General features: G+C 38.4%; 1 protein-coding gene across 3 annotated transcripts in view; it reads left to right on the forward strand.

Moving 5' to 3' along the window:
* LOC149189806 (uncharacterized) overlaps nucleotides 1-27,365 on the forward strand; it is a 458,516-nt gene that overhangs the window by 280,260 nt on the left and 150,891 nt on the right. For all 3 annotated transcript variants that reach the window (XM_089411941.1, XM_089411942.1, XM_089411940.1), the window contains 3 exons: nucleotides 5,205-5,252; nucleotides 6,480-6,590; nucleotides 7,027-7,104. In XM_089411941.1, the coding sequence (XP_089268067.1) occupies nucleotides 5,205-5,252; nucleotides 6,480-6,590; nucleotides 7,027-7,104 (237 nt within the window). The remainder of the gene's footprint in view (nucleotides 1-5,204; nucleotides 5,253-6,479; nucleotides 6,591-7,026; nucleotides 7,105-27,365) is intronic.

Consider the following 27,365-nt stretch of genomic DNA (forward strand, 5'->3'; position numbering starts at 1 on the left):
AGAAGCGACTCTTGAAATAATTCCCAGGTTCTACATCGTCCCATTCTAGCGGGCGTTTCTTTTTTTTTTCCATTGTAGAGAGATCATTGTAAAGAGATCTCTGCATAAAAGTCCCAAACCAAAACCTAAACTTAGTGTTTTATTACCAAGGGTTAATATTAGCAAAAGTCTTGTTGTTGTAATTGACATTGCTGTGAGTTTGCTGCCAGAACCAACGGCAAATATACACCTGTGCATTAATGGCTGAAACTAAGTGCTCATATGTACTGTGTTAAGTTCTCTTGTTGGACCAAGAACGGCATTTCTGTAGTTCTTACGTTCACTACTGTGACCCTTATATGGTTGTAACTGTCTTATGCTGAGCACATATTTGTGGTAATAATGATTGTGTTGTCAGTGAGGGCCTATTGTTGAGTGTAAGGGTCAGTAAAGATTGCAGAAGGGTATGATGCAGTTGTTTGTATGTTATTGCTAATGTATGAATATAGTAGCAGAAAGATCTCATGGTGCAGAGAGTTGGTCTGTGTGTGTGACTAAACATAGGTTGCAGGTATGGCTGAAGTGTGAAGGCAAGAAGAGTTTAGGAAGAGTTTGGTCTTTGGTGAATATGAAAATGTCTATGGGTTAGAGCTATGCTAGAATTTGTTGGTATTGAGTCAACTGATCATTATTGTACTTCTGTCAGTTGATGCACTTGCCAGCTTAATTAAACTAAAACATGGATCAAACCTTTATAAATTCCCTTAATAAACTAGCAGCAACAATCAATAGAACCCTTTCCAAGGAGATACTTTGCTACAGCAAGAGCAGCCACAAAAAGAGGATGAGTTGGGACACAAATTCTTTAAACTTGGGGCAGATTTGAAACACATGAGGGCCATGGTAAAATCTCTTTTCAAACTAGAAGAACTGGATGCACTCCTTTCCAAAGTACACCAGTTAGAGGGGAAGAAACTAATTTGGGCCCTAAAACAAGCTATGCTTGCCCTAATACAAAACAAGTTGCTGGAGTACTTTTGTGAAGGGGTCACACTTTTAGTTGACTCCTGTCTCAGCAGTATCATGATGCTGACCGCACCTATACCTCCTTACAGTGATGACATAATGAGGAGAGTCTTCATATTGATAGTAGAGACCTTTGAGGATTTGGATAACAGTGAGGGTACATTTGGGGAGAAGCTTCAGGTTTTGGAAATTATGGCCATGACTAGGGCTTATGAAATCATGTTTGATCTTGAGTGTGATGATTTGATCCTGCACATGTTCCATTGCTTCTTCAACATTAGGAAACATCATCTTGACATAGTCATAGCACTCATGCAATCCATTTTTTCCTCATGTATGGGAGGGCATGATGCCATTTGTAGGAGGTTGTGGACTAGATTGTTGACCATTTGTAGGAGTGAACAATTGGTCTCACTTGTTGCTTATGAACTAGCCGAAAGGTTGGTTGAGCAGAACATTGGGTTGTTTAGGAGACAGTGGACTAGGGAGGAGCTGCTAAGGTTTGGTGGATCATGCAGCAAGAATGAGCTGAGGAGGAAGGGTCTTTGCTTCATCTACAAGGGACCATGGGGACCTAACCACTCATGCATGGGTGGCACCGAGGAGACAACAGGGGAAGATTAGGAGGAGATTCCTTCCAACTTTTAGGATGAGGATTCTTTTTCTATAGTTGAGTCCATGGACACCTTTGAGGAGCATGAGCAGTAAGGGGGAGTTGTTGACAGCAGCTCAGAGATGCAACCATGTTTGGTAGAGGAGATTGATGAGCAACAACTTGTTCCCATTCAGCATGAGCAACACATAGTGGAGCGCAGTGCACATGATGGGCCATCTTTGGAGAGTCAACTGGTGGCTCATGTTGAGCCCATGATAGAGGAGGATGAGAAAACATCCTTGGGGCCAGCCATTGATGAGGAGTAGAGAGATGTACAAATGACCACCAAAGAGGTAGTATTTGCAGACATGGGTCATCAGGAGGCATTGGGACCTGACAGAACAGTTTTTCCGGTGACGAGTGGACTGGTGGAGCATGGGGTTTTCGGTGAGATGAGGGAAGATTTTTTGGAGACAATGGTGCATCCATCTTTGGGTCTACCTGCTGACGAGGTGCAAGTAGATGCAATGGAAACTAGCGAAGCTGCAGTATTTCCAAATTCTAGGCAACAACCCTCTTCAGGAGTACATAGACAAGGCATGTAGCATGGGTTGCCCACTTATAGGGAGAGAGGTAGGGATTCCTAAACATATTCGGTTGATTGGTTGGGCGGAGTTGCATGAGTTGAGCATGGTGCAGCACAATGGACTCGTGCCATATATAGGTACACATGCATATGATCCTTCCCATGGGATGGATTGGCAGGAGATTATGAGTTGGTATTTTGTTGGTGGCATGATATTCTCAGTCAGGAGCATAGTGTAGCAGGGACCCTTAGACATGAGGAGTACCACATGCTCCAGTTGGCGGTGGGAGGTAGGCCAACATCTAACTAGCACTTCAAGCCTACATCGACATAGTGGGACTGACCTTAGACTATACCAAGGGTTGGAATGGAGAGAGGTGATGATTTGGTACGCGGTTAATAGAGCAATATTCATAACTGGAGCTATAGCACAACAGGAGCCATGGAGCATTGATGCTTGTCCTTGGTGGCATTGGGATCCAGGAGGATTTGTTGATGACAGGTTCAGTCAGAGATTGGTCTGGGATCTGGGCATTGAGGGGTCCGTTCATGGTGGGTTGACACAGAGGCATAGCATCACCTAGTGGTTTGTATGGGATCCGGGCATTGGGTCTCAGTTGCATTGAACCACCAAACTGGTCCACAGGTTTGGATTGCTTGAGGGCAAACAATATTGGGGTGGGAGGATTTGTGATGTTCCTTATGGATGGACTTTCAAGGTTGGAGGCAGATAGGTCATAGGTGCAAGTTTACTTCATCAATAGGCCCAGGGGCTTTTGGAGATGTTTTATGGGGTTTTGAGGAGTTTCTATGGGATCTGATGGAATTTGCTTGGCATATTCCATCATCTGCACAACTTGCCTTTCATTCCATTGCATTTTGACAACTTTCGAGAAACAAGGTTATTATTGGGCCTAACTCAATTAATTACGCTTAAGGTGGCATTCCAAGAGGAATACTTGACGAAACACCTTAGTGTAATAGATCGTTGGAATTGGAACAAGGAGATCTACATGATGAGATGGTTAGAAGTGATTTTCAGTGACCTGAGGAGGCATGGTGGCCAATTTACCATTTTCCCACATTAAAAAGAATATTTTAATTGAAATAAAAAGAGGGAAATGTGCTCAATGATTAAAATAATAATAAAATAGGAGGTTCTAGAGGGGTCCATCAGATTTATAAAAGAGGAGGAGGCCATTGGAGGACATCTTGGATTTGATCTTTCTTCTTGTATGAGAGGTTTGAGAACCCAGTTCTCTACTCCATTTGTAGCCCCAGGACGGAAACCCTCAGGTGAATTCAGTGAGATTGGGCGAGTACCCATCTCCCCTTGGTGAATTCATCCAGAATTCACAAGAGAGCTTAGCAATGGCATTTCAGTTCAGTTTTGGAGGGCCAACACAACATTGGAGCAGATTCTTGAGGCCAATTTTCCATCTCAGCTATTTTGTTGTATCAGCATGTAAACCCCAATTTTCTATTATAATAAAAGCTGAGATTATTTCTGCTCATTGTATTATTGAATTGCATGCACTCTATTTGTTAAATTTGGCAACTAGGGCCAAACTTCACATTGGACAGCTCATATGAGGCAACTCATATTTTTCTTGGATTCCTCTCTCCGAGAGGTGTAGGATTGATCTAAAGATCATCCCATTCTGACATGTACAAGTGAAATTATGAATTTATTTTGATTATGGACAAATTGTCAAGGTCGGCCAACAAACTCATGTAGGCTCAGAAGCCCAACAGTCACGTCTATTCATCCTCAACGTTTGCCTATAAATACATGATGCCTCCTCATTTGGACACTTCACTCACTCACATCTTCTCTCTCCTTCATTGATTGGGTACGAAATTCAGAGGCTGCTCTCCACACGTGCGAAGAAAAGGAAGGGTTTTCTGTTCCAGTCGTTGACCAAAGTTGACCAAAATTGCAGAGGCTGTTTTTGATTGTGTTGACCAAGCATTGACCTGTTTTGAGTGCGGTTTTGGGTGGAGGATTTCTGTTTGAGCAGGCCACAGTTCTGGGCACGAAATCCGAGGCAATCTGACCTTTGTTTGACCAGCGTTCACTGTGCTAGGGCTGGCTGCAGTGTTGACCTTTGTTGACCAGGTTTGACTGGACTTTTTCGGACTGTTTTTGGGCTGATTAGACTTGCTGTTGGAGGCCGAAGTTGACTGGGTTTGACCGAGCTGAATTGAGGAAGAATTCTGCCCTGTTGACCAACGTTGACTTTTTGGTTAGGGCTTTTTGTTTCTGCTATTTGACTGATCAGATTTTCACTGTAATTGGACAAGTGAATATTATACATTGTACTCTCTCTCTCTGTTGAACTTTTGAAGAATTATAAGAAGAATTGATCAAGGGTTTCCCCACATTGGGGTTTGTCCCTGGCTGGTGCCATATCTTGTGTCCTCTTGTCTTGGCTAGTCTTCTATTATGTTCTATCTACATTTTACTATCATGTTGATGTGATTGCTAAACTAGATATTGATATTGGGCTAATAAAGAAATTGAAGTAAAATTGCTCTAAGCATAGAACATACCATTGTTATCCTAAAATTAACAATTTTACATGGCAATCTTCTGTTAAGTGAATGGTAATTTTTATGGAGAAATTCAGGTTGGGTTAAATTTCTACAAAATTAGTCAAATATCCCATTTGGAATATTACAATCACAATAAATGTAACACTGGCTATAACCCTTCAGACAAGAGACATAAAAGGTAAGTTGGAAGCTATCTTGTCTCAGAAAATCCACATAGAATAAGGCAAGGGATAGTGGTGTAAAATTCAGTTATAGATCTTTATTTCCAAGGTTTCCTTTTTGAAATATTGTATAAATGAGATTTCATATTTAATTTTTCCCATTTAAGCTAATAAGCATATAACGCTTGAGATTTATATTTAAAGGTGTTTCTGTACAATTTTGAGTTCATGTGCGAAAATATGAATGAAATCCTTGCTACCAGAAATTTCATTGTACATATGGCCTCCCTTTTATGTCCAGGTATCTAGCATTGGGGTTGGTAACAGTGTGCAGGCTATTGACAAAAAGGTATGTAAATTACATTTCTGTTTATAGAAAGGTAATGCTTTTAAGTTTTTATGGTTCAAAAGCTGATGCCAATGGAAAATTATTTTCTGCTCGTTGCTCCCAACCATGACTACATCTGGTAGTGAAAGTGTGATTTGTAAAATATACATCTGATCTATTACTATAGCCAACAGAAATTTTAACTTCTCGTTATTTGATGATTTCCTTATCTCTCCTTTGCAATTCATCATCTATCTGTTGCCCATTGCACAAATCTGCTTCTGTTTTTCTAACCTCCATGTTATATGATTTAGTTGGCTTGCTAATTTGGATTTTATCAATGATGATGCACTAACACCTCTCTCACACTATAAATCCCCATACATAACTTATTTATAGCACACTTCGTAGGTTATGTTGGTTTAGCCACTGTATTTAATTCTTAACATTTATATTAAATTGGTCATGTCACTAGCATATAATGTGATTGCATTAAACTAACATTTATGATTCCTAATTGGAGTGTTAATATTTTCTATTCTTGAATATTATAAACTATTAGATTGTCACTGTTAAATTGTTAGGGAGTAGTGCTGTTAAAATACCCCCAAAAAATATATTTTAAAATGCTATAATAATAGTAGTTATATTAAGAAAAGAATGTAGTATTGGCAATTAAATTTTAATTGCCTCATGATTGCACTAGTTCATCTAAGGGGATGAGATTTCTTGATTTTCTGAGAGTTATGAATTACACTGAACACTTTTAAGCTCTTAGTGATATTGAAGTGGAGACTGAACAGTTTATGTTCATTCTGAAAGTCCATTCTGGATAGTTTTCAATTATAAGATTAATAAATTTTCATAGAAACTTTTCATCAATGGCTTCAATTATGTTGGTAGAGAATGCATCCATTCTATTTTCTGTTGATGTGTAAGATTGTAGTAAGGACAAGATTTCTTGATTTCAACAAATGCGTTTATTGCTGGTTGAGCAGTAAAGAAGGGAAAATGGCAGTTTACCAAATTATTCCTATATGAGTAACACATTTGTCACACATTACTTAATGCTGTCTATGGTGCACTAGGATATTCTTCAGCTGGGCGTTACTATGTGTCATATCCGGAAATTTTGTACATTAGATTTTCTTTTCTCTATTTTTCTTAACGGGAAACTCTTTTTTCTGCAATAGTGAGTGATCGAAACATTTATGGATTATTTACCAACTACTTCTATCTGGATTGTAGACATTAGAAACTTTAAGAGCTGTCTTGGAAGCTAAGGAGGTTGCAGAAGAAGCCTTAAAATCAAGTGGATTGGTTTACACAATAATCCGACCTGGAGGCTTGCTGAGTACTGTTAAGTTGTCCCTCCCCAAATCAACAATTATTTTTCTTTTTTATAATGAGAAGGATAGGAATTAAAGACCTCAATTTGCACATTAGATGCAGTTTGCATGGAGGATCATTATAATTTTTATATATAGAAAATCGCAACCGTTTCAAAGCTAATTACGCTTATGCAATAATAATTAATAAGCTTTAAATTCATATCCACGCTGTATCATTTAGTAGAAAAAGAGGAAAAGTTTTTCTCAAAAAAGTCTTCGGTGGAGGTGTCAGAAATATATTTTAAGTGTTTGACTTGTAAATGTGTAATCAGTTTATGCTAGGTATTGAGTGCGAGGTACTTTTGGTGTAAATGAATGACAAGTCTTAAACTTAATTCGCGTTTTCAGGATATGAGAAACATTTCATGATTGAGATCATATTTTGATTCTATTGTCTATTACAGCCTCCAACGGGGAATGGTATATTAATAGAGGATCCAAGTGTAGCTGGACTGATTTCAAGAAACGATGTAGCTTCCCTGGTAATTTCGTCTCCGTTGTAGCTCTGGATTGTTGAAATCGATCTACTCAGTTTCAGCTTTTAAATATTGTCCATGATTTCACTCTCATATCAAGATCGATCAAGACATGAGTTAATCACTTTCAAACGCCAAAGTACTTTTGATAACGAGTCTCAGGTTTGAACTTTGCATTTGAAAATATTCCTTTTTTCTAGGATTTTACTAGGACCTAAATTTTATTATTTCAGTTTGATCCACAACTTGAGCATTCCTACATCTTGATAGTATTGTAACTTCCCTGAGTGATAATGGAAATATTGATGCTCATATATATATATATAATCATCCATTGATTCTGTAAGTATTGCTTCCCATTTGTTTTATGTCATCCATTAGATTGAAAATTATTAAGAAATCTCGGAAGGATTCTTCTGTTGGATTCAAAAATAATTTAGCTTGAATGGCATGGATTTGGCAGGTTTGCATCGACCAATCTTAAAAAAAAGGAAAATTATAGCTACAAAAACAGAGGGAGAGAGACAACCACGACAGAGAGAACAAAAAGATATGTACACAATAAACATCCAGCAGTGCTTTATTATTCAAAATAGACGCCCACACATACATACAACTACGGATAACTGAAACACTCAACTTATACCAGTCACCACATTTATTTACAAACAAAATCAAAATAAATCTGACAGATGAAACACACTGTCAGCTGGTTGGATGCACAGCTGTACATTTTTAACATTCCCTCTACTGCTACTCATCCAACCGGTAATAGCTTCCTCACAACTAAGTATCAAACTGCCAATCTATCTAATGGCTAGTGAAAACACTCAAAAATACCAACATCAGTGAACCATATGCACCTCCTCCTCTGGCCAGAACCTCCACATATGCTCTGCAATGGGCACTCCATCTCTTCCATGTTGTTACCATTCAAACTCTACCCTAGGAGGAAAAGTCCTAACTTCAACAGGAGATCCTAGAGGTACAACAGGCAAGCTACCCACCATCACCTCCGTAGCCTTGCCCCACACTTCAGACTAAGGAAACTAAGCTATCCTAGCCTTTGGGGAATCCCTATGGTCTTATGTAGCCAAATTAGCTGTAGCAATGGGAGGGTTACTTGGACTAGAAAGATAGCTAGTAACTTACTCTCAATGTTTAAGATATGAAACCTGTTGCTAGATTTAACAAGCCTTTTAGTGATATGTTACTTGGACGATGTGCTTGTTGTAAAGCTTGGAAAGTAAAATGGAGTTTTCTCAAAGAGACATTAACCATGGAATCATGTAAATTATGGAAATCTTCAATCCCATGTGAATCGTATATCAGTGCCATGAAATTCAGAGGATTATGTCATTCATTCATCATGCTCAATAATACGGACAGCTCTAATTTAGGAATGTTAACGAAGGATTTAAAATGCGTGAGTGCAAAGTGCCAGATTTAACGATCATCACCACAAAAACATGCGATGCTGCATATTAGATTGTGAATCATTGCCAATCCAGGATCCTAAAAATTTGTGCAAGTTATTTACTGTTATAAAATCATGTTCATGGCAGATTGCAACTATGGAAATTCAGCTGTCCAGAGGCATGATTCAGAACATTGCAGGAACAGTGAATAGTTAAATTTGTTAAAGGAGTTATCAAACTTATCAATCAAAAGATATTGGGATTAAACTTGCTCATGTGTGTTGCTGTAGATGACAGTTTAAATAGCAGAAATGTATAGCGTCTCACTTAATCAAAAACAGCAGCATTTAAGGCACATCAATTATGTGTATCATGTGGTTGTTTGAACAGATTATAACCATGCAAAACAATTATCCAAAGGTGTATTTTCAGTCCAGCCCAAGCTTAAAATAAATCATTTCAAGTGAATAGCGAATAGCCCCATGTATTAACAGCATGGTGTGCTTCAATTACATTGGCTGTGAAAAAGGTTCCTGCCTGAAAATGATGCACCAGTAGTGGAGTGTTTAAGTGCTTTGGATGTGTATTGTTTGCATGAGTTCATCATTTGTTTAAGATTCAAACCATATCATCGCATTCTTAACATTAGGATAACTAAATTGCTAAGTTACCTGGATTCCGATCCGGATTCGGATAAGGATACGCCAACTTTTTGAAAAGGCAGGATCCAGATAGGACAAGGAAACCGCAAATATAAACAAATATAAAATATTTTATAATTATTAAATTTAAATTTATATAAAAATAAAAATAAAAAACATTTTTTTAAATATGTAATTTTTAGTACTTATCAAAATAATTATTACAAGAATAAGAATAATATCAAAATTAATGTATCATTTATAAATATAATTTAATTATATAAAAATATATAAATTATATATATATAATATTTAAATTTTTTTATTAATTTAATGAAAATTAATGTATCATTTATAAATATAATTTAATTATATAAAAATATTTAAATTTTAAATATATATATTTTTATATAATATTTAAAAAAATTATTAATTTAATAATATTAAAATTAATACATCGTTTATAAATATTTAAACTTTAATTCATAGTTATTATATTTATATTAAATGGTTATGAAACTTAATTTATAAAAGTTACTTTTTTACACTTCAAAATAATTTAAAATTTAATTAAAATATCTAAATAAATGTTTGGTGGCTTACCATATATGCATTAAAGCTTATAATAAGGAAAAAGTAACTAGCGGCAAACTAGAATAATTTATTATTCGCACTTTTGATTTTTTTCATTTTGGTTGACGCTCAATTTTCTAGTTTCACTGACACCCGTTAATAATTCATTTCTTAACCCGATAATGGTTTATTATTCCCTTTTTTGATTTTTTTTTTTCATTTTAGTTGACGTTGAATTATCCAGTTTCGCTGACGCCAGTTGAATAATTCATTTATTGACACATATTATTGGGTTATCCATTAACTCGTCTGCATATTTTTTCATTCTGATGTTTGCGCTGACGTCTGCTTCAGATTTTGCGCTGACGTCTGACAACTTAACCCACCGACCGATGTTGGGGGCGGATCTCCTCGTATCTAGATCCGAATCCGTCTCCGATCCGGGGATCCGCGGATCTAGCCCTTTGGCCTAGCGGATCTGGTAACATAGCTAAATTGTTAGGAAACCCTAAACTGTAATGTGCCCTATTTTGTGAGTGCAAAATCACTAAGGAGTTTTGCCAATTTTTTGTAATATTAATAAAAAGGGGAAAGACGGAAATTATTATTTTAATGGAGAATGATGGAAAAATCATATTTTATTGAAAAATGGAGATAAATTATTATTTTATTAGAGAATGGCGGCAAAATAATATTTTATTGGAGAGAAGAGACAAATTATTATTTTATTGGAGAATGGCAGCAAATTATTATTTATTTAAAATGGTGGAAAAAGTCTCCTAGTGGAAAATGGCCCCCATCAATAAAATAATAGGAAAAAGGAGAATCTAGAAGCTAGAGGGAGGCTCAAGGAAGAATTATAAAAGGAGGATGGACTCAATTGCAAATCATTTTATTCCTATCTATCTCATTGACAATTGAAAGAAACTCAAGCGAGTTTCAAGAGTTTCAAGCGAAATTCTAAGCTAATTTCGGTGGACATCGAGTACCATCCTTGTTAGCTTTTGGGGAAGATCATTTCAGATCTTCCATTTGTGTTTTTTGCAAGGTCACATGAATTTGCAAATCAAGAGGTCAAACTTCCGAGGAGATTGTGCTTGCATCTTTGATTTGTTGTGAGTTCACAGAGCCAAAGGTTTATCATTTGCAAAGGTCGAACTTATTGTTTATGCCCCCAAGATTAGAAGAGGTTCTTTGGAGTGAGGTCAAATTTATTGTGCACCAGGAGGGTTGAATTGTCTCAAGTTTATTACCCAGTTCAACCATTTTTTAAGGGCCGAATTGTTCAGATTATTTGTGCCAAAAAGGGGACTCGATTTCTCATTATAGGGTGACCATGATTATCATTAAGAAGGCCGAATTATCTCATCCATTTCTCTAGGGTGTGTTCAGAAATTCCAGTGCCAGGGAGACGTCGATTTTTGCCATTAAGGAGGGCCAAGTCCAGGCCATTAAAAGCGCTGATTATGTCATTGTAGAGAGGCCATATTCTTCCTGTACATTGCTGGTGGGACATAATCCAGGTGGGGTCGAGTTTGATGGACTGTTGTAGCTGATTTGGGACGCAGAGATCAGATTTTTACCTATATACATGGTTATCAATCCATCCTTCTCACATTCAGGGTTGCGTTGGATTTTATGAAGGTGGTGTTGCCGCTTCATTCCACACCTAACTCCACTTGGTGTGGATTTGGAGGCAAGCTGTGAGTTGGGGCTGTCACTCGATTTTCAATTCCTCCATTTAGGCTCTCTCTTAGTCCAAGCCAAGAGGGTTAGACCCTAAGGAAAATCTGAGGCTTGGTTAGTGCTACAACTAAGCAAGTTCTAGGAGATGAATGATAAGTTAACCAAGAGATACATCAACCATCAAATTACAAGATTACAATAGACCACTTGAAACATGTAAATACTTCAAAAAGTAAATGAAATCGCCATGAGCATGTAGAGATCAGTGAAGCATGACCCGTATTAGACCCGCAAGTACTTGCGGGTCTTGGCGGGTTCTATACTGAGCCGGGTCACTCGCTTAGACCGCGCATTTAAGACCCGGACTCGGCAGGTATATTATAGAATTTTTCTACCCGTATAAGACCCACGGGTATTCTATAAGACCCATATCGAACTCGTATAGAACCTGTCGAGCCTCAAAAGGCACAAAATGTTCAGTTTTTTTCATTTTTTTTCTTTTTTGGAAATGAGGTGATCTATCTGTTGCACTCCAATTAGACTTATACCATCTAGCTCTTTCAAATCTTTACTTCCTTGAGGTACACATCCAGCCACTACCAATGGCTTCTTTGCAGCTCTACCCTTGTGAATCAAGGTCTCCATGGCTGATTGACTGGGTGACTTTACTGTGCATCTGTTCTAAAAGCATATAGTTATTCACCTTGTATGTGCCATCCATGTCCATAGTCCTTGAATTCCTCCTGAATTCTGACCCAATATCTTCAATTTATTCCTATTATAATTCTTTTAAGATTTGTATAGTAATGCACTTGTATCTACCAACCAATGGGCTTTATTTCTCTGCACCACCACCTTCTTGGAAAGGAAATTACCTCTTTAGAAGAAAGTTACATGCTTGCTAAATGTCAGTTATGCTCCAAAATAAAGTGAGGGATTAGGAATGATCCTTTGACTCAAAATAGTTTCAGAGGTGGGTGTACATGCTTTTCTATTATGGTGCAATTTTGGCCATACCCGTCACTCAATTGAATGACCTTTAAGCTTGCATTATTGGGGTCACACGTCCTATTTGCTAGCATGCTTTTACACATGAGTTTGATTTAGATTTAGAGTAGAGTTTTCTTTTACTGTGCTCTTTGCTGGTAGATGAATTATGCATTCCTGCATTCTTTTTATAGTTGTTGATGCATGTTAACTTATTTTGGTCATTTGTGGATGTTAATCAAATTTCAATTTCTGTACAACTTGCATACATTTTTCTCAAAGTCCCTCCTGAGTTTTGTAGAAAAGTGTCAATCTAACCTTCCTCCTTTGAACTAGGTTTAATGTCCCCTATCTAGTATCAACATCTTCTCTCTAAACTTCATCACTGCTTTATCTTTCCCCTGCTTGGTGAAGTTTGACAATTTATGAACTTTTTTCATTTCTTGTTGTGGTGGTTTTGGTGGTAGCCCCTCATCTTATTTTTGCTTTTGCAGGGCCCCTTGTATGTGCTTATTTTGAAGAATGTAATCTCTAGTCCCTTCAACCTAGTTTCATCTTTAGTGGTGAAGAATGTAATCTCTAGTCCCTTTGACCTAGTTTCATCACTATGAATGTAATCTCTAGTCCCTTTTGTGCTTAAAATTTACCATATTTTAAACTTTTTTTTTTTGTATTTTGACGCGTCTTATACGAGTCTTATAAGGGTTGTTCCCGAGTCTTATACGAGTTGATGAGTCAATGCTGTGATGAGTCTTATACGAGTACGAGTTGTGCAACATTGGTAGAGATAACCAAACATAGAGCAATGATATCAATACAAGAGATAATTCACAAGAAATAAATGATAAGACTGGTGCCAAATGAGTAAACTTGAAAGATCAAATGCTTAATACTTGTAAAGTAAGAACTGTGAAAATTCCGAAACCCAGAATTCTACTGCAGCAACTGACAATATTTCTTCTGTTAGGATATTCCGACACATAGGAAATAGTTAAGTTCAACTTGGTCTAGTATAGAGTTAGGTATAGAGTTAGGTAAAGTGTGTTTCTTTACCGTTGTACATTTTGTAACTTACAATCCGACGGTCACGATATGTAGTGATCCGACGGTTCACTCTCTCCTCGGTATTACCGACACTTGATCCGTGGCTTGACACCCGATTGGTCCATGAGTTCTATTTAAAGCGCATGGAGGGTCATTGTTCGGGCAATCCGTCTATGAGAGAAAGCTTATGTAAATTTTCATTCTTTGATTAATAAATTGCCTGAAGTGGCCATGTTGGCTCAGGCCGTGGACTGTTTCCCTCTTTGAGGGTTTTAACCACGTCAAAAATACTGGTGTATTGATTTGCGATCTGGTTGTGAGCGGTGTCCTTTTGGTGTTCTTTCTGAGGAACTTACCCTGTAAATTCCTACATGGTATCAGAGCTATTTGAGGGCTGCGTCCGTTGGTGATCCAAATCTGAAGCCGGTAGAACTGCATGCGGCTGTCGTTTCCTAGATCTACTGTTTCTGACTGCTTTCGGGCCGAGAGGACTGCTCTGTTGTGTTTGGAGCATCTGTTCCAGTGAGGAACCCCTTTATCTGCAGTTTACTGTTATTTTCTCTCTGGTTATTTCGGTTTCTGTTTATTTAGCCTTTTTTATTACCGGATCTATACCTTTCATTTCTGCGTATGCTCTTTGCCCTGCGACTCTGTGCGATCTGGGCAAATCAGAAACAGAAAGGAAGTTTTTTTCTCATGCGTATGCTCTTTTCCCTGCACCTTAGTGTGATCTTGGAAAATCAGAAACATTGAGAAAAATATTTAGTTTCCGGCTAAAGCTAACTTCGAGCCGTAAGGTTCGTTTTTCTTTGCATATTCGTGTTGGGTTTTGTGTTTTTGTTTTGTAGGAAAAAAAGAGCTTTCTCAAGGCAAGCACGCAACCCAAGGTCCCCCCCCTCTCTCTCTCTCTCTCAAATTTTTTGTATAGCTCAATTGGTTCAAAGCTATTTTAAGAGAGTAGAGGTCTTGGGTTCAAATCTCCATTTTGTGGGGGCGTTTTTTTCATTCCCGCACATTCGCGCACTTTGCCGGCAACTTCAACAATTTTTTTTCAAAAAGCCATAACTTCTTCATCCGGAAGCCTTTTTCAGAGCCGTTTTTTTTAAAACAGCCTAATTTTTCGAGATCTATCCATTGGAACACTTACTTTCAGCATCTTCAGCTTCAGTTTTTTTTTTAAATGGAAAGTCCATGCCAAGTCATTCTTGACAGCACTAACTACTTCCAATGGATATCCTACATGGAAGATTTACTTAGAAGTAAAGGTCTCTACAGAATAGCCACAGGCCAAGAGAAGAAACCAAAAGATGAAGACAAGGCTGCAAAATGGGAAAATAGACAAGATCAAGCACGTGGTTTGATAGGGATGTCTATTTCTCCTGATCTTAGATTCCATATTGCAGAACTTGATACTCCTCATGAAGCATTGGAACAAATCACTAAAGTTTTTGGGATTAAAAATGAAATTAGAGCCCATCAACTTGAAAATGAGTTGCTTACATTGGATCCTAATAATTTTTCTTGCATTGAAGATTTCTTGTCCAAATTCAAGACCCTTAGATATCTCTTGGAAGGTGTTAAGGTTAAGAAAGAAGATAGTAACCTTATTTATTCCATCCTTACTAAGTTGGGACCAGCCTACTCTGTATTTGTTTCCACCTTCCATTCTACAAGGGAAGCTTTCATTTGTCAAGGAAAAGACTACAAGGCCCCTTCCTTTGACTCTTTTTGTGATTCTTTAATAAGAGAACAAGAAAAACTCTTACACCTTGGTCTTCTTAATCTTGGAAACTCTTCCAAGAAAGCGTTAGCCGCCCAGCAGCAACCAAATTCAAAGAATCCTAAGAAGTCATATCCTAAAAAGAATGGTCCTAAACCAAACAAGGGTCCTAAGCAAACTCAGCTTCAAAATGAAAGATCATTTCAGCAAAATGATAAGACCAATAAAAACAAATGGAAGAAGACTGATAGACATTGTAACTTTTGTAATCGAGATGGCCACTTAGAATCTAAATGCTTTAAGAAGATGGAAGCCTTGGAAGCCGCAATGAAGAAACATAACATCCATGTGGAGCATTCTTCAACTTCAACTTCAACTTCATCTTCAGGAATGGCACTTTCTGCATGTCATTGTCAATCATCTCAGTCTGGTTATGCATTAAATGTATCTTCTTCTTCTCATTCTCATGAGTGGCTCATTGATTCTGGAGCCTCTTATCACATGGCCAAAAACAAAGCCATGTTTTCTTCTTTAAATGATTGTAACACCAAAAATATATATGTTGGTGATGATAGATCTCTTAATGTTGTAGGGACTGGAACTGTTCATCTAGACAATGGTCAGTTTAATGATGTATTATGTGTTCCAACCTTATCCTGCAACCTTCTATCTGTATATCAGATAACTCATTCAGGTGAAGGTAAAATTGTTGAATTTTCACCTCATGATGTTGTAATCAAGGATCTGAGAGATCCTAAACAGATTCTAGCTACTGGTATTGCTGATGATTTCACAAGGTTGTATAAGTTTCACAACTTTGGGTCATCAAATCTTCCCTCAGTGTTTGTTGCTCATAATGATGAAGTGAGCAAACTTTGGCATGAGCGATTTGGTCACTTAAACTATCGCTCCCTTCAGCATCTATGTAAAGAAAATATGGTGACAGGTCTTCCTATGGTATCTTGCAGAGATGGTGTTTGTTCCGGATGTGTACTCGGAAAACATCATCGGGACAGTTTTGAAAAACGTGCCTCTTGGCACGCCTCAGCCCCTTTACAACTTGTGCACAGTGATTTATGTGGTCCACTTCCTGTTGCTTCATTCTCTGGCTGCAAGTATTTCTTAACTTTCATTGATGATTTCTCCAGACGCACTTGGGTATACTTCTTAAAACTCAAGAGCGAAGTATTTAACACATTTTTGGCCTTCAAAGCCTTTGTTGAAAAACAATCTGGACATCAAATTCTTAAGCTAAGAACTGATAATGGTGGAGAATATGTTAAAAACACATTCATCAACTTTTGCACCGAAAATGGACTTCAAATGCAACATACTGTTCCATACACTCCACAACAAAATGGTGTAGCTGAAAGGAAAAATCGCACCTTAAAGGAAATGGCTAATTGTATGCTGCAATCTAAAGGACTCAGTCTTAGTTTTTGGGCCGAAGCAATTAATTGTGCAAATTATATAATAAATCGCACTCCTACTAAGGTTCTAAAGAATATCACTCCAGAAGAAGCTTGGAGTTCCATTAAACCAGATGTAAGTCACTTTCGTGTTTTTGGAAGTGAAGCATGGGCCCATATTCCAGATGAAAAGCATAAAGCTTTAGAACCTAAGAGTGAGAAATGTACTTTTGTTGGATATTCTGAAGATGTAAAAGGTTATAGACTTATTCCATTTAAGTCCAAAAATGTTATCATTAGAAGAGATGTAAAATTTGATGAAAATAAATCGGCCTGCGAGCCTAGTCCGGCGGATGTGCCACCTCTTCCTATCTCTTCTACTTTTGAAAACATTTCTTCTTCAGATGATGAAAGTGAGGATGAAAATCCTCCCCCACCTTCTCAGGATCCTCAACTTCCAAGATGGGTCCGTGCTACTCGGGATGCAGCAGGTGATCTTGCCGGTGATCCTACAGATCAGCGACGTACTCGTTCTCAGTTTGAAAGAGCCTCTTCTTTACTGGCTCAAGCTCCAGTAAATCATGATCCTGACACTTTTGCAGAAGCTTCAAGCCATCCACATTGGGAAGCAGCTATGAATGAAGAATATCATTCATTGTTGGCAAATGATACATGGGATCTTGTTCCTCTACCAAAGGGACGCAAACTTGTTAGATGTAAATGGGTTTACAGAACCAAGTATGGACCAGATGGGAAAGTTGATAAACATAAAGCTCGTCTTGTTGCTAAGGGCTTTTCACAGGTTGAAGGCATTGACTACACTGAAACCTTCTCCCCTGTTGCCAAAATGAACTCTATCCGCCTTGTTCTTTCCCTTGCTGCCTCTTTAAAATGGGAAGTCCATCAGATGGATGTTAAATCTGCCTTCTTGCATGGGGACTTGCATGAAGAAATCTATATGGAACAACCCATTGGCTTCATCCAAACAGACTCCAGCCTTGTATGTCGACTTAAGAAATCTCTTTATGGTCTCAAGCAAGCTCCTCGGGCTTGGTATGCCAAAATGGATAGCTTTCTTTTAGAATCTGGCTTCTCTAGGTGTTATTCTGACAATACTGTCTACACCAAGAAGTGGGCAACTCTCTTATCATCCTTGTTCTTTATGTTGATGATCTTATCCTTACTGGTAGTGATCCCAACCTTATAAACCATGTGAAGTCTAGCCTTAAAAAGAAATTTGAAATGACAGACTTAGGACACTTACACTATTTTCTCGGTCTTCAAGTCTTGCAATCCAAGGAGGGTATTTCCCTTTCCCAGTCCAAGTATGCTTGTGATATTCTTCGTCATTTTCACATGGAAGACTGTAAGCCAGCCCCTTCTCCCTTTCAGTCTGGAGTCAAACTTTCAGTCTCTTGTACTTCTCCTGAAGTTGATGCTACCTTATACCGTCAACTTGTAGGAAAACTCTTGTATTTAACCCATACTCGTCCTGACCTTTCCTTTGCTGTTGGCCTTGTTGCTCGTTTTATGCAAAACCCCCGTGAAAGTCATTGGAAAGCAGCTAAAAGAATACTTCGTTATGTTCGAGGTACAGTACAGTTTGGGATTCATTACAGTGCCAAAGCAGCTCCTCTATTAGTTGGTTTCACTGATTCTGATTGGGCTGGTGACCCTGATGATCGGAAGTCTACTGCCGGTTATGTCTTCACTCTTGGTTCAGGACCTATTACATGGGCTTGTAAGAAACAGGCTGCCATTTCTCTTTCATCAGCAGAAGCAGAGTATCGTGGTGCCGTAGAAGCTAGTAAGGAAGCCTTGTGGCTTCGTCAGATCCTGTCAGAGTTTGGCTTTCAGCAGCAGTATCCGACTACACTTTGGTGTGATAATCAAAGTGCCATTCAGCTATGCAAAGATCCAGTCCAGCATCAGCGTAGCAAACACATTGAACTACACATGCACTTCATCAGAAAGCTCATTCATGACCATGTTCTTGAAGTGCAATATTGTTCAACAGATGATCAGGTTGCAGACATCTTCACAAAGGCTCTCACAGAGGCGAAGTTCACTAAACTTCGATATATGCTTGGAGTTCAGGAAGTTGTCACTAAGGGGGGATAGGCTCTAGTGCCTCCTTCCTTCTCCTATTGTGTCATATTTGTAAATCCTTCAATCCTATCCCAAGTTGTTCTTAAGGGGGGATGTTAGGATATTCCGACACATAGGAAATAGTTAAGTTCAACTTGGTCTAGTATAGAGTTAGGTAAAGTGTGTTTCTTTACCGTTGTACATTTTGTAACTTACAATCCGACGGTCACGATATGTAGTGATCCGACGGTTCACTCTCTCCTCGGTATTACCGACACTTGATCCGTGGCTTGACACCCGATTGGTCCATGAGTTCTATTTAAAGCGCATGGAGGGTCATTGTTCGGGCAATCCGTCTATGAGAGAAAGCTTATGTAAATTTTCATTCTTTGATTAATAAATTGCCTGAAGTGGCCACGTTGGCTCAGGCCGTGGACTGTTTCCCTCTTTGAGGGTTTTAACCACGTCAAAAATACTGGTGTATTGATTTGCGATCTGGTTGTGAGCGGTGTCCTTTTGGTGTTCTTTCTGAGGAACTTACCCTGTAAATTCCTACATCTTCTATTTGTTAAATTAATTAAACAAACTATTTGCAGTTTCCTACAACAAATATTGAAACATATACATTGCAGCCTTCACAAAACAAATATTGCGGAAGAAAAATAAATGCTAGAAAATTAGAGAAATTATAGCGCACACATAAAGATACTAACACAGTTAATTAACTTAATTTTGGACAATTGTCCCTGGAAAAACTCAATGCGGGAAAACCAGTGCAGCAGATGAAGGTTTCTTTATTACTTCTTCAACATTAATTCAATTGCAAGAATTCGAGCAACAGAACAAAGGAAAAAATACTGAGAGAAATTTAGTAACAAATTTCTCACTCTCCACAGTGACTCCCTGACCCCGAGATGGACTCTCTGCCCATACGCTGGTGTCTCTGCGTCACCGTCTGCGCAGTTCTCTAGAGGACTGTGTCTCTCCTCACGCTGTCACTTCCTGAATTCGTCATGCACTTCCCGGACCATTGTTGATACCCTCTCTCTCTCCCCTACAACTCACCCTCTGGCTCTATCTCCTCTGCTGAACTTCAGCCACTGAGAAAATAGATCTTCTTGGGAAACTAAGTAACTACACTAGTGTATTCTCCATCTACCCATCGACTACTTCTTATAATCTTTTGTTGGAGCAACAACGACCAAGATTAAAACATAATCAATGGCCCAGATTATTTCCCTGTCGATCCGTGTGAGTTTCTAGAACATTCACACCATGACTTAATTAATTCCCTTTAATTAACCATATTTCCTAAGTCTAGACCCCACCTTTCCATGTCTAGACCCCACCTAGTCTCTGGCCACTAAGAATATAAAAGTAAAGTGCTTGAGGTACAATTATACTTGACAAAAAGATTTTCTCACATAAAATATGCTTGAAAGTAAAGTTGCATGAAATGAGAGATACTTCGAGATAAATAAGGGAATTTCAAATGAAAATATCTCCGAGTACAAGAAAATAAATACTTGAAAGCAAATCCACAATACTTGCAAAATGTGAAATGCTATTTCGAAGTAAATGATAGTTGCAAATAAAACTTGATCTTCAAGATAGCATAAAAGATATTGTAATGATGTGATGTGTGATGTAGATTGCTCTTGGTTTATTTTATTAATCTTATTTTAAGGTGAGACTTCCTCATTAAACTTTTACCCTTGTAAGGATAGGGATGGTTGCAAGGGGCCTCAAGTGGAGAAGCTTAGCTTCATTAATGAGTATCCACCTAGCCCACCAAGTCAACCCCCGTGCTAGTGCTCCAATGTTGGACAAGCCGAACTTTGTAATTTTTTGGTAGCGTCGGAAGTGCTCTAGCCTTGAAAATTGGTGGAGAGACTAAGGCACATGAGTTCTAAAGAACCCAAAAATTGTTTGGTGAAATTCCACCTAGATTGTATTTTATTAAAATAATTAAACATTTTAATGGGGTTCCTAAGTCTAAACTTAGGGAAATTAAAATATTAATGGGTATTAATCAAAATATGGGTGAGAATGATCTAGAAAGTGGATCAAGTGATGTTTTAATCTTAGCCATTGATTAGAGACTTAATCTCGACCGTTGAAGACTCAATAGAAAAAGTATAAAATGGAGGCTTGGGGTTCATTTGGAAACACACACAGAAAGAGAGAATTGATCTGGAGTTCGATTTTTGGGGCTAGGAAGCTGGGAAATTCGAACTAAGTGATCATTCAGCAGTAGAGGGGCCGTGAGAATCCGAGAGGAGGACTTTCCGGAGAATACTGACAGAGAGGGGGAGAGAGCTTGCAGAGTGGCAACGCAGTAGCCGGGAGAGCTGACGCAGAAACTCTGCCTGTCACGCAGAATCCAGAACTGCCGGAACAACCGAAACTGCCGGAACAGCCAGGAGAGTTGACGTAGAGGCAACGCAGTAGCCGGGAGAGCTGACGCAGAAACGCTGTCTGTCACACAGAATCTGGAACTGCCGAAACTACCGGGAACTGTCGGGGGGGCTGACGCAGAGGGCAAAGAAGGTGACGTGGGGCTGACACAGAGCCAACACAAAAATAGCTGGGGTTAGCCAGTCTTGTGCTGGATCAATTGAAATTTTGCCAGGTAAAGTGAGGTAAAACTCACTCAGATTTTCCGTCAGTATTTTCTCTGTAAAGGATTGCTAGATGAGCATCCTAAAGTTGTATTCAAATATTTCTCCTGCATAATAATAAACCCTCAAAGCTGCTGCACCAGTTTTCCCACATTGGGTTTTCCCTGGGACTATTGTGTCCAAAAATAAGTGTGTCCTATGTATCTTGTTATTTGCTCTGTTTTTTGTTTCATGAGATCAAATATTTAATTAGTGTAGGCTACAAAAGTAATTTGCTTTAGTATTTAGAAGAATAACTTGGTTAATGTATATTAAAAATCAAGTAGGTGAAGTAGATTCATATTTGCTGCAGTAGGAGTTCCTTCGAGTCTAGGAATTTTCACATGGTATCGGAGCGTTGATTTTGAAATAGGAAGAGTAGATCAAGTGTTGAGCAGTAAGGTTGAAAGTTGCTCTTGGTAGCAATTCGAATCCCCTTGAAGGGATTGCGTAGTCCTTGCCGGGAAGCAGATCCGAGGAAATCTCTTTGAGTGAGATGACACAGAGGTACAATTTCCAGTTTGTGAGTTTGCAGAGGCAGAGGGAGTGATGCAGAGCCTCAGCGCAGTGCTTGAAGGGCGCAGTTTCCACTGGGGCAGAAATCCGCTGGAAAAGAACGAAGACACATAGAAGGGGAATTTTCTCCTTAGAGAACTTTCCGCCAGAAAGTTCGAATTTCTCACTTGCTAAGCAGTGTTGAGCAGTGACTAGAGGAGTCAGTTCGACAGTTGGGTGAGATGGCATCGCATGGGCTCAGAGATCAGGACAAGTTGGAATCCAACTATGTCATATGGAAGACCAAAATCTTCGCTGTTCTGCAGGAATATGATCTCGAGGCCTACGTCAATAGTGTTGTAGCTGTTCCTACTGACAACAATCAAAAGAAGAAGTACAAAGTTGAGTAGGGGAAGGCAAAGAGGCTCATTCTCGATGGAGTTCGAGATCATGTGGTCTCACACTTGCAGGGCAATGATACAACCCGAGAGATGTGGGAAGCCTTGCCTTCTCTGTATGAAGGCTCTTTCGAATAGAGGAAGATGTATTTGGAGCAGAAGTTGCAGCAGACTTTGATGCAGAAAGGAGAAGGGGTGAACCTCTATCTTCAATGTCTTCAGGACACTAGAGACCAGCTTGCTATAGTGGGGTCCATTCCTCATCCAACGATGATGGTGAGTGTTGTCGCGCGGATTGGCACGACAACGCTCAGACCGGGGGCTGTCACTCCGATCCCCGATCCCTCCGTTTAAGCCTGTCTCCCGCGGCTAAGGGGGTAGTCCCTGTGAGATGATGAAAACCAAATGTCGACCAGTTGGTTGGGAGACACGAGATACGATATAAAAGCACTTGATGGATTTGATTAATGAAGCAGACCAGTGCCTTAAAAAAACGATTACTTATTAACTGATATAGAAACATGCACCATGAACAGCAATCATATTTCAACTTCGCATCTCGACTTGAAAAAACTCAGATCTCAGCGTGAAAGATAATATTTCCCGAAAAATAACTAGATCTGACAAAGAAAAAAAATCCACAACAATTTTTTTATTTTATTTTTATTTTTATTTTATATATATCTAAAAAAAGAAATCTAAAAAAAAAAAAAATTAGTCTGAAACTAAACTATTTAAAAAAAAATAAAACTAAATCTAAATAAATCTTTTTGATTTTTTTTTTTTTTTTTTTTTATAAAATCTAAACTCTTTAAAATAAGAAATAAAACTAAGGCTAAAATATTTAAAACTAACAAAATAAATATAAACTAAACTATTAGTAAAAATTTAAACTAAGCCCAAAAAAAAAAATAAATAAAAAAAAAATGAATTTAAATCTAAATTAAAACCTAAAGCTAAAACCCCCCAAGCTAACCCTTTTTATGAGTTTTTTATTAACTTAAAATCTAAAATGAAAAAACTTAATTGAAATACCATTAAAATCTAAAAGAAATGAAAATCGCACCTATTGCTACGCTAACTATACTAACATTATGCTACGACTATGGTGATAAAAGGGAAATACGCATAACCCTTTCAACATTACCCCTGCTATAAAACAACGAAACTCACGAAAAAAATCGTAAGAACCCAAACGCTGCTAATCGTTTTACCTTATGCGTGACCGGGGAAGAGATCACCTGCAGATTTCGGGTATGGCGCAGCAAATGTCGAGTGAGACCACGGTGGACAACGTATGCCTGCTCCGTCAGCGTGAAAGATTAAATGGGAGATTGGCCGGCTACGGAGGATACAAAAAAAATCGTGGAATGTAATTCGCTGAGCGTAAATCGATGGGCAATACGATGGCAGCTGGCTCAGAGACTGTATGCGTGTTTGAGGACAGGTGAGACTGCGGATGACAGCAAAACGTGTTCGATACTTACCCTCAAAACTGGCCTGCGTACAAATGGATTTCTGAGCTCTCGATTCGCCACCCAGTTCGATTTTGCTAACTGTCAAACGTTGAAAGAATTTGATGGTGGCTTTGGTTTGCTTGGATCGATTTCAGATGAGCTGGGCCGTGAAAGTAACACCAAAAAAAAAATCGATGAAGCTCCTGAGCCGACGGCAGATTTTCTGAAAGCTAACACGTATGAAAACCGCACAGTGGAATTGAGCTACGATTGTATGAGCGATTGCATGAGAAGATTGGCCCAATGCTGAAGTCGACAGACAGATTACTGAGTCGATTTGAGATTTACTTGCTGCCTGATGCGGGATAGATTGAAAACAGCTGCCTCCTTTGACTTTATTTCACCCGTTGTGCAGATTCGATTATCTAAGCACCTTTTGTCTGCAAATGAACATTTTTTTATAAAATAAACCCTCGAGACTCTTCTGGATCACACGTGCCTGTTTTCTGCAAGAGAAAAGAAAAACCCTAACATCATATATGCAATAAACAGAATTTGAACCCCAGATCAACTGACTAATTTACAGATCTTGGCCCCCTGACTGCCAGATTTAACAATAAGAGCAGAAATATTTTAAAGACAAGAAATCTCAGATTGTCACTGTGAAAGAACTTCAGAAAAATCTCCCATGCAAATTAGAAAAAATAAACCGAATGATAGACCCAGGATCAAATCCAACTGGGCTCAGCACAAAATGCTTGCGGGAGCTGGCTGGTTCAGCCGAGAACTTCCCCGAACACCCACAAAATTTTCTTCAATGATGTTTTCTGCACAGCTCAAAACAACTGTCAATAAAGAGGGCTAAATGCTGCTAGATCTCAGGAAGTAATGGAGATACCTGCCATTACTTCAGAAACCCTAACAGCACCCAAACCCCAGCAAGTGAACAAGATACCTGTGCTCACAATACTCTACGAAAAGCTATTATTAACGGCTGAAAATAACATATGCAGAAAATGAAACAATCTCACAGCATTTTAAGAGAGTAACACCAGCAAGATATGGACCCCAAAGTCTTCTTTTATTAACCAGAAATCAGATTACACAAGAGCTTTTTCAATACTGACTCACAGATCGAATGATCTGAAAATGACTCCTAGCACCCTATTTAAAGGAAATGCTCCAACGGCTAGTTCGATTGATCCATGTAAAAATGATCTCGACCGTTGATGAAGATCAAGACATCTCTTGATCTCATCCGTCGCTTTATTCAATTAATTTTTTATTATTATTTTTTTAAAATTTTAAAATTATTTTTTATTTTTTTATTTATTTCATTTTTTTAAATTTTTAAATTTTTTATTTTTTATTAAATTTTTTAAATTTTTATTATTTTATTTCATTTTTTAAAATTTTTAAATTTTTTAAATTTTTATTATTTTATTTCATTTTTTAAATGGATCATCGAACTAAGCCATTGGAAACATCACCTAGGACCTAGGACTTAGGACTCACGAGGGGATTTAAAACATTTTCAACCCTCAAGACACATTTCATGATGATTTTTTTTACAATTTACATCTCAAGGGGACAAACCCACTTAATACAGACCCTCATAAATCACCCAGTTCTGCGACACAACTATAATCTAGCAGATTAACACACTAGGATTCTCCTAAAGTTCTAATGACAAAATCCATCCCGGCTTTGGGGTCAGGTTTGAAGGAAAACTCTGCCGATCCATGGATCGGTGAGACAAAAAACCTTCCGGGACATAGATTATCATAGAAAGTTAGGTCCACCTAGGCAATTTTACATACATGACTCTGATCTGCTTAGATTATTTACAATTCATACATGCAGACTGGGTTTACAATGGAAATGATCAAGCTGCTGATGACTGTAGGCTGGCACGGACACGTTGTTCAGGTGCTATCTCTTTCTGCCAAGAAAAGAGGGTGTACCGCATGGGAAGTTGACCAGTAGTGGTCAACATCTGGCTCTACTAGGGGACACGTTGCTGCTCTGTAGGAATGTGAGAATCCAGAATCTGCATCCATGCAACACACATCAAAATATAAGTAGCGTCCGTCCAAAATCATCATATACATTAAGCACAGAAAAAATAAAAGCTCTTCATTTATTAACTAACTAATAACATGAAAAGTAAATCTAATCCTAAAAACGAAAATGAAATGCTGAAAAGACAAGGAGTAGGGATAGAAATACAATACAGAAGATGCCCCATGGCATCAGATATCATCTCTGAAGAACAGGTTGAGCATTTGGCCGTTCACTGGTAGATCAAGTGGTTCGCCATCCAATCTGCTCAAGTAGAATGAGTTTGTCCCAGCTATATCTCTGATGATGTATGGTCCCAGCCACAAACTATCAAACTTCTTATGTTTTCCCGGCTTTTCATTTTTGCGATCCCAGAGTAAAACCATATCTCCAACCTGCAAAGATCTAGATCGAGAGCATTTATCAAAGCTTTTCTTAATATTAGATTGATTTTTACATATAGCCTCAAAAGCTGTCCGACGAGCCTCATCTAATTCCACAATCTGATCTATCCTATTCTGAACAACATCTTTATTAGTGGAAAAATTTTGGAGAAGCTGATAGGCTGGCAATTTTAGGTGCACAGGTAAGGTAACATCCAAGCCATAAACTAATTCAAAGGGAGATTTACCAGTAGACTTCTTCTTAGTAATTCTGTCTGCCCACAAAGCATACTTGATTTTACTGTCCCAAGACTTCTTGTTATCTCCTACTATCTTCTTGATAATGGTTATAAGATTTTTATTACTTGATTCAGCCAAACCATTACCCTGAGGATAGTAATTCGACGAATGAGATAAAACAATGCCATATTTGAAACAAAAAGATGTAAACTCTGAAGAACTAAAAGCCTTGGCATTGTCTGTAGTGATCTTAGCGGGGACACCAAATCTAGTAATGATGTTATTTTCAATGAAATCCATAATAACCTTTTCAGTGGCATTCTTAGCAGGGATGGCTTCGACCCATTTAGTGAAATAATCTGTAGCAGTTAAAATCCATGAGTAGCCATTGCTAGAATTTTCATGGAACTTCCCTATGAAGTCCAGACCCCAATGCTAAAAAGGTGCCTCTACGATAACAGGTTGTAGAGGAAGGGCAGCAAGCTTCTGCTTCCCAGTGAACAGTTGACAGGCTTGACACGTTCTAACATACTTGTGCACATCAGAAAAATTCGAAGGCCAATAATAGCCAGCTCTAAGGATTTTGTGAGCGGTAGTTCTAGCAGCATAATGACCACCACAAAATCCTGAATGAAATTCGGAGATTAATCTTTTGGACTCAACATCGTCAACACACCTAAGCACTATGCCCTCAGGATTTCTCCATCCAAGGCCATCCTTCATAAGGCAGTACTTAGTGGCTTTTAGTCTAAGAGCCCTTCTTTTATGAGCGACTAAATGGTTAGGACATGCAAGATTTGTCAAATAGTAAACTATGTCCTTATACCACTCATGCTCAGCTAATCTTCTCAACTCTGGCGAAGATAGATCGTCAAGGCAGAACAAACCAAGAGTTTTTTCATTACTTTCAGTTAACATTTGAGCTAAACCTTGGCCTTTGATCAGCTTGGTGGGTCTAATTTCTAAATCATACTCCTGTATCTTAGTAACCCACCTAGCACGAGTCC

The sequence above is a fragment of the Pinus tabuliformis genome, chromosome 3_1 (assembly GCF_031772625.1).
Source record: "Pinus tabuliformis cultivar Carrire ecotype Pingquan chromosome 3_1, CPIR1, whole genome shotgun sequence".
Classification (NCBI taxonomy): Eukaryota; Viridiplantae; Streptophyta; class Pinopsida; order Pinales; family Pinaceae; genus Pinus; species Pinus tabuliformis.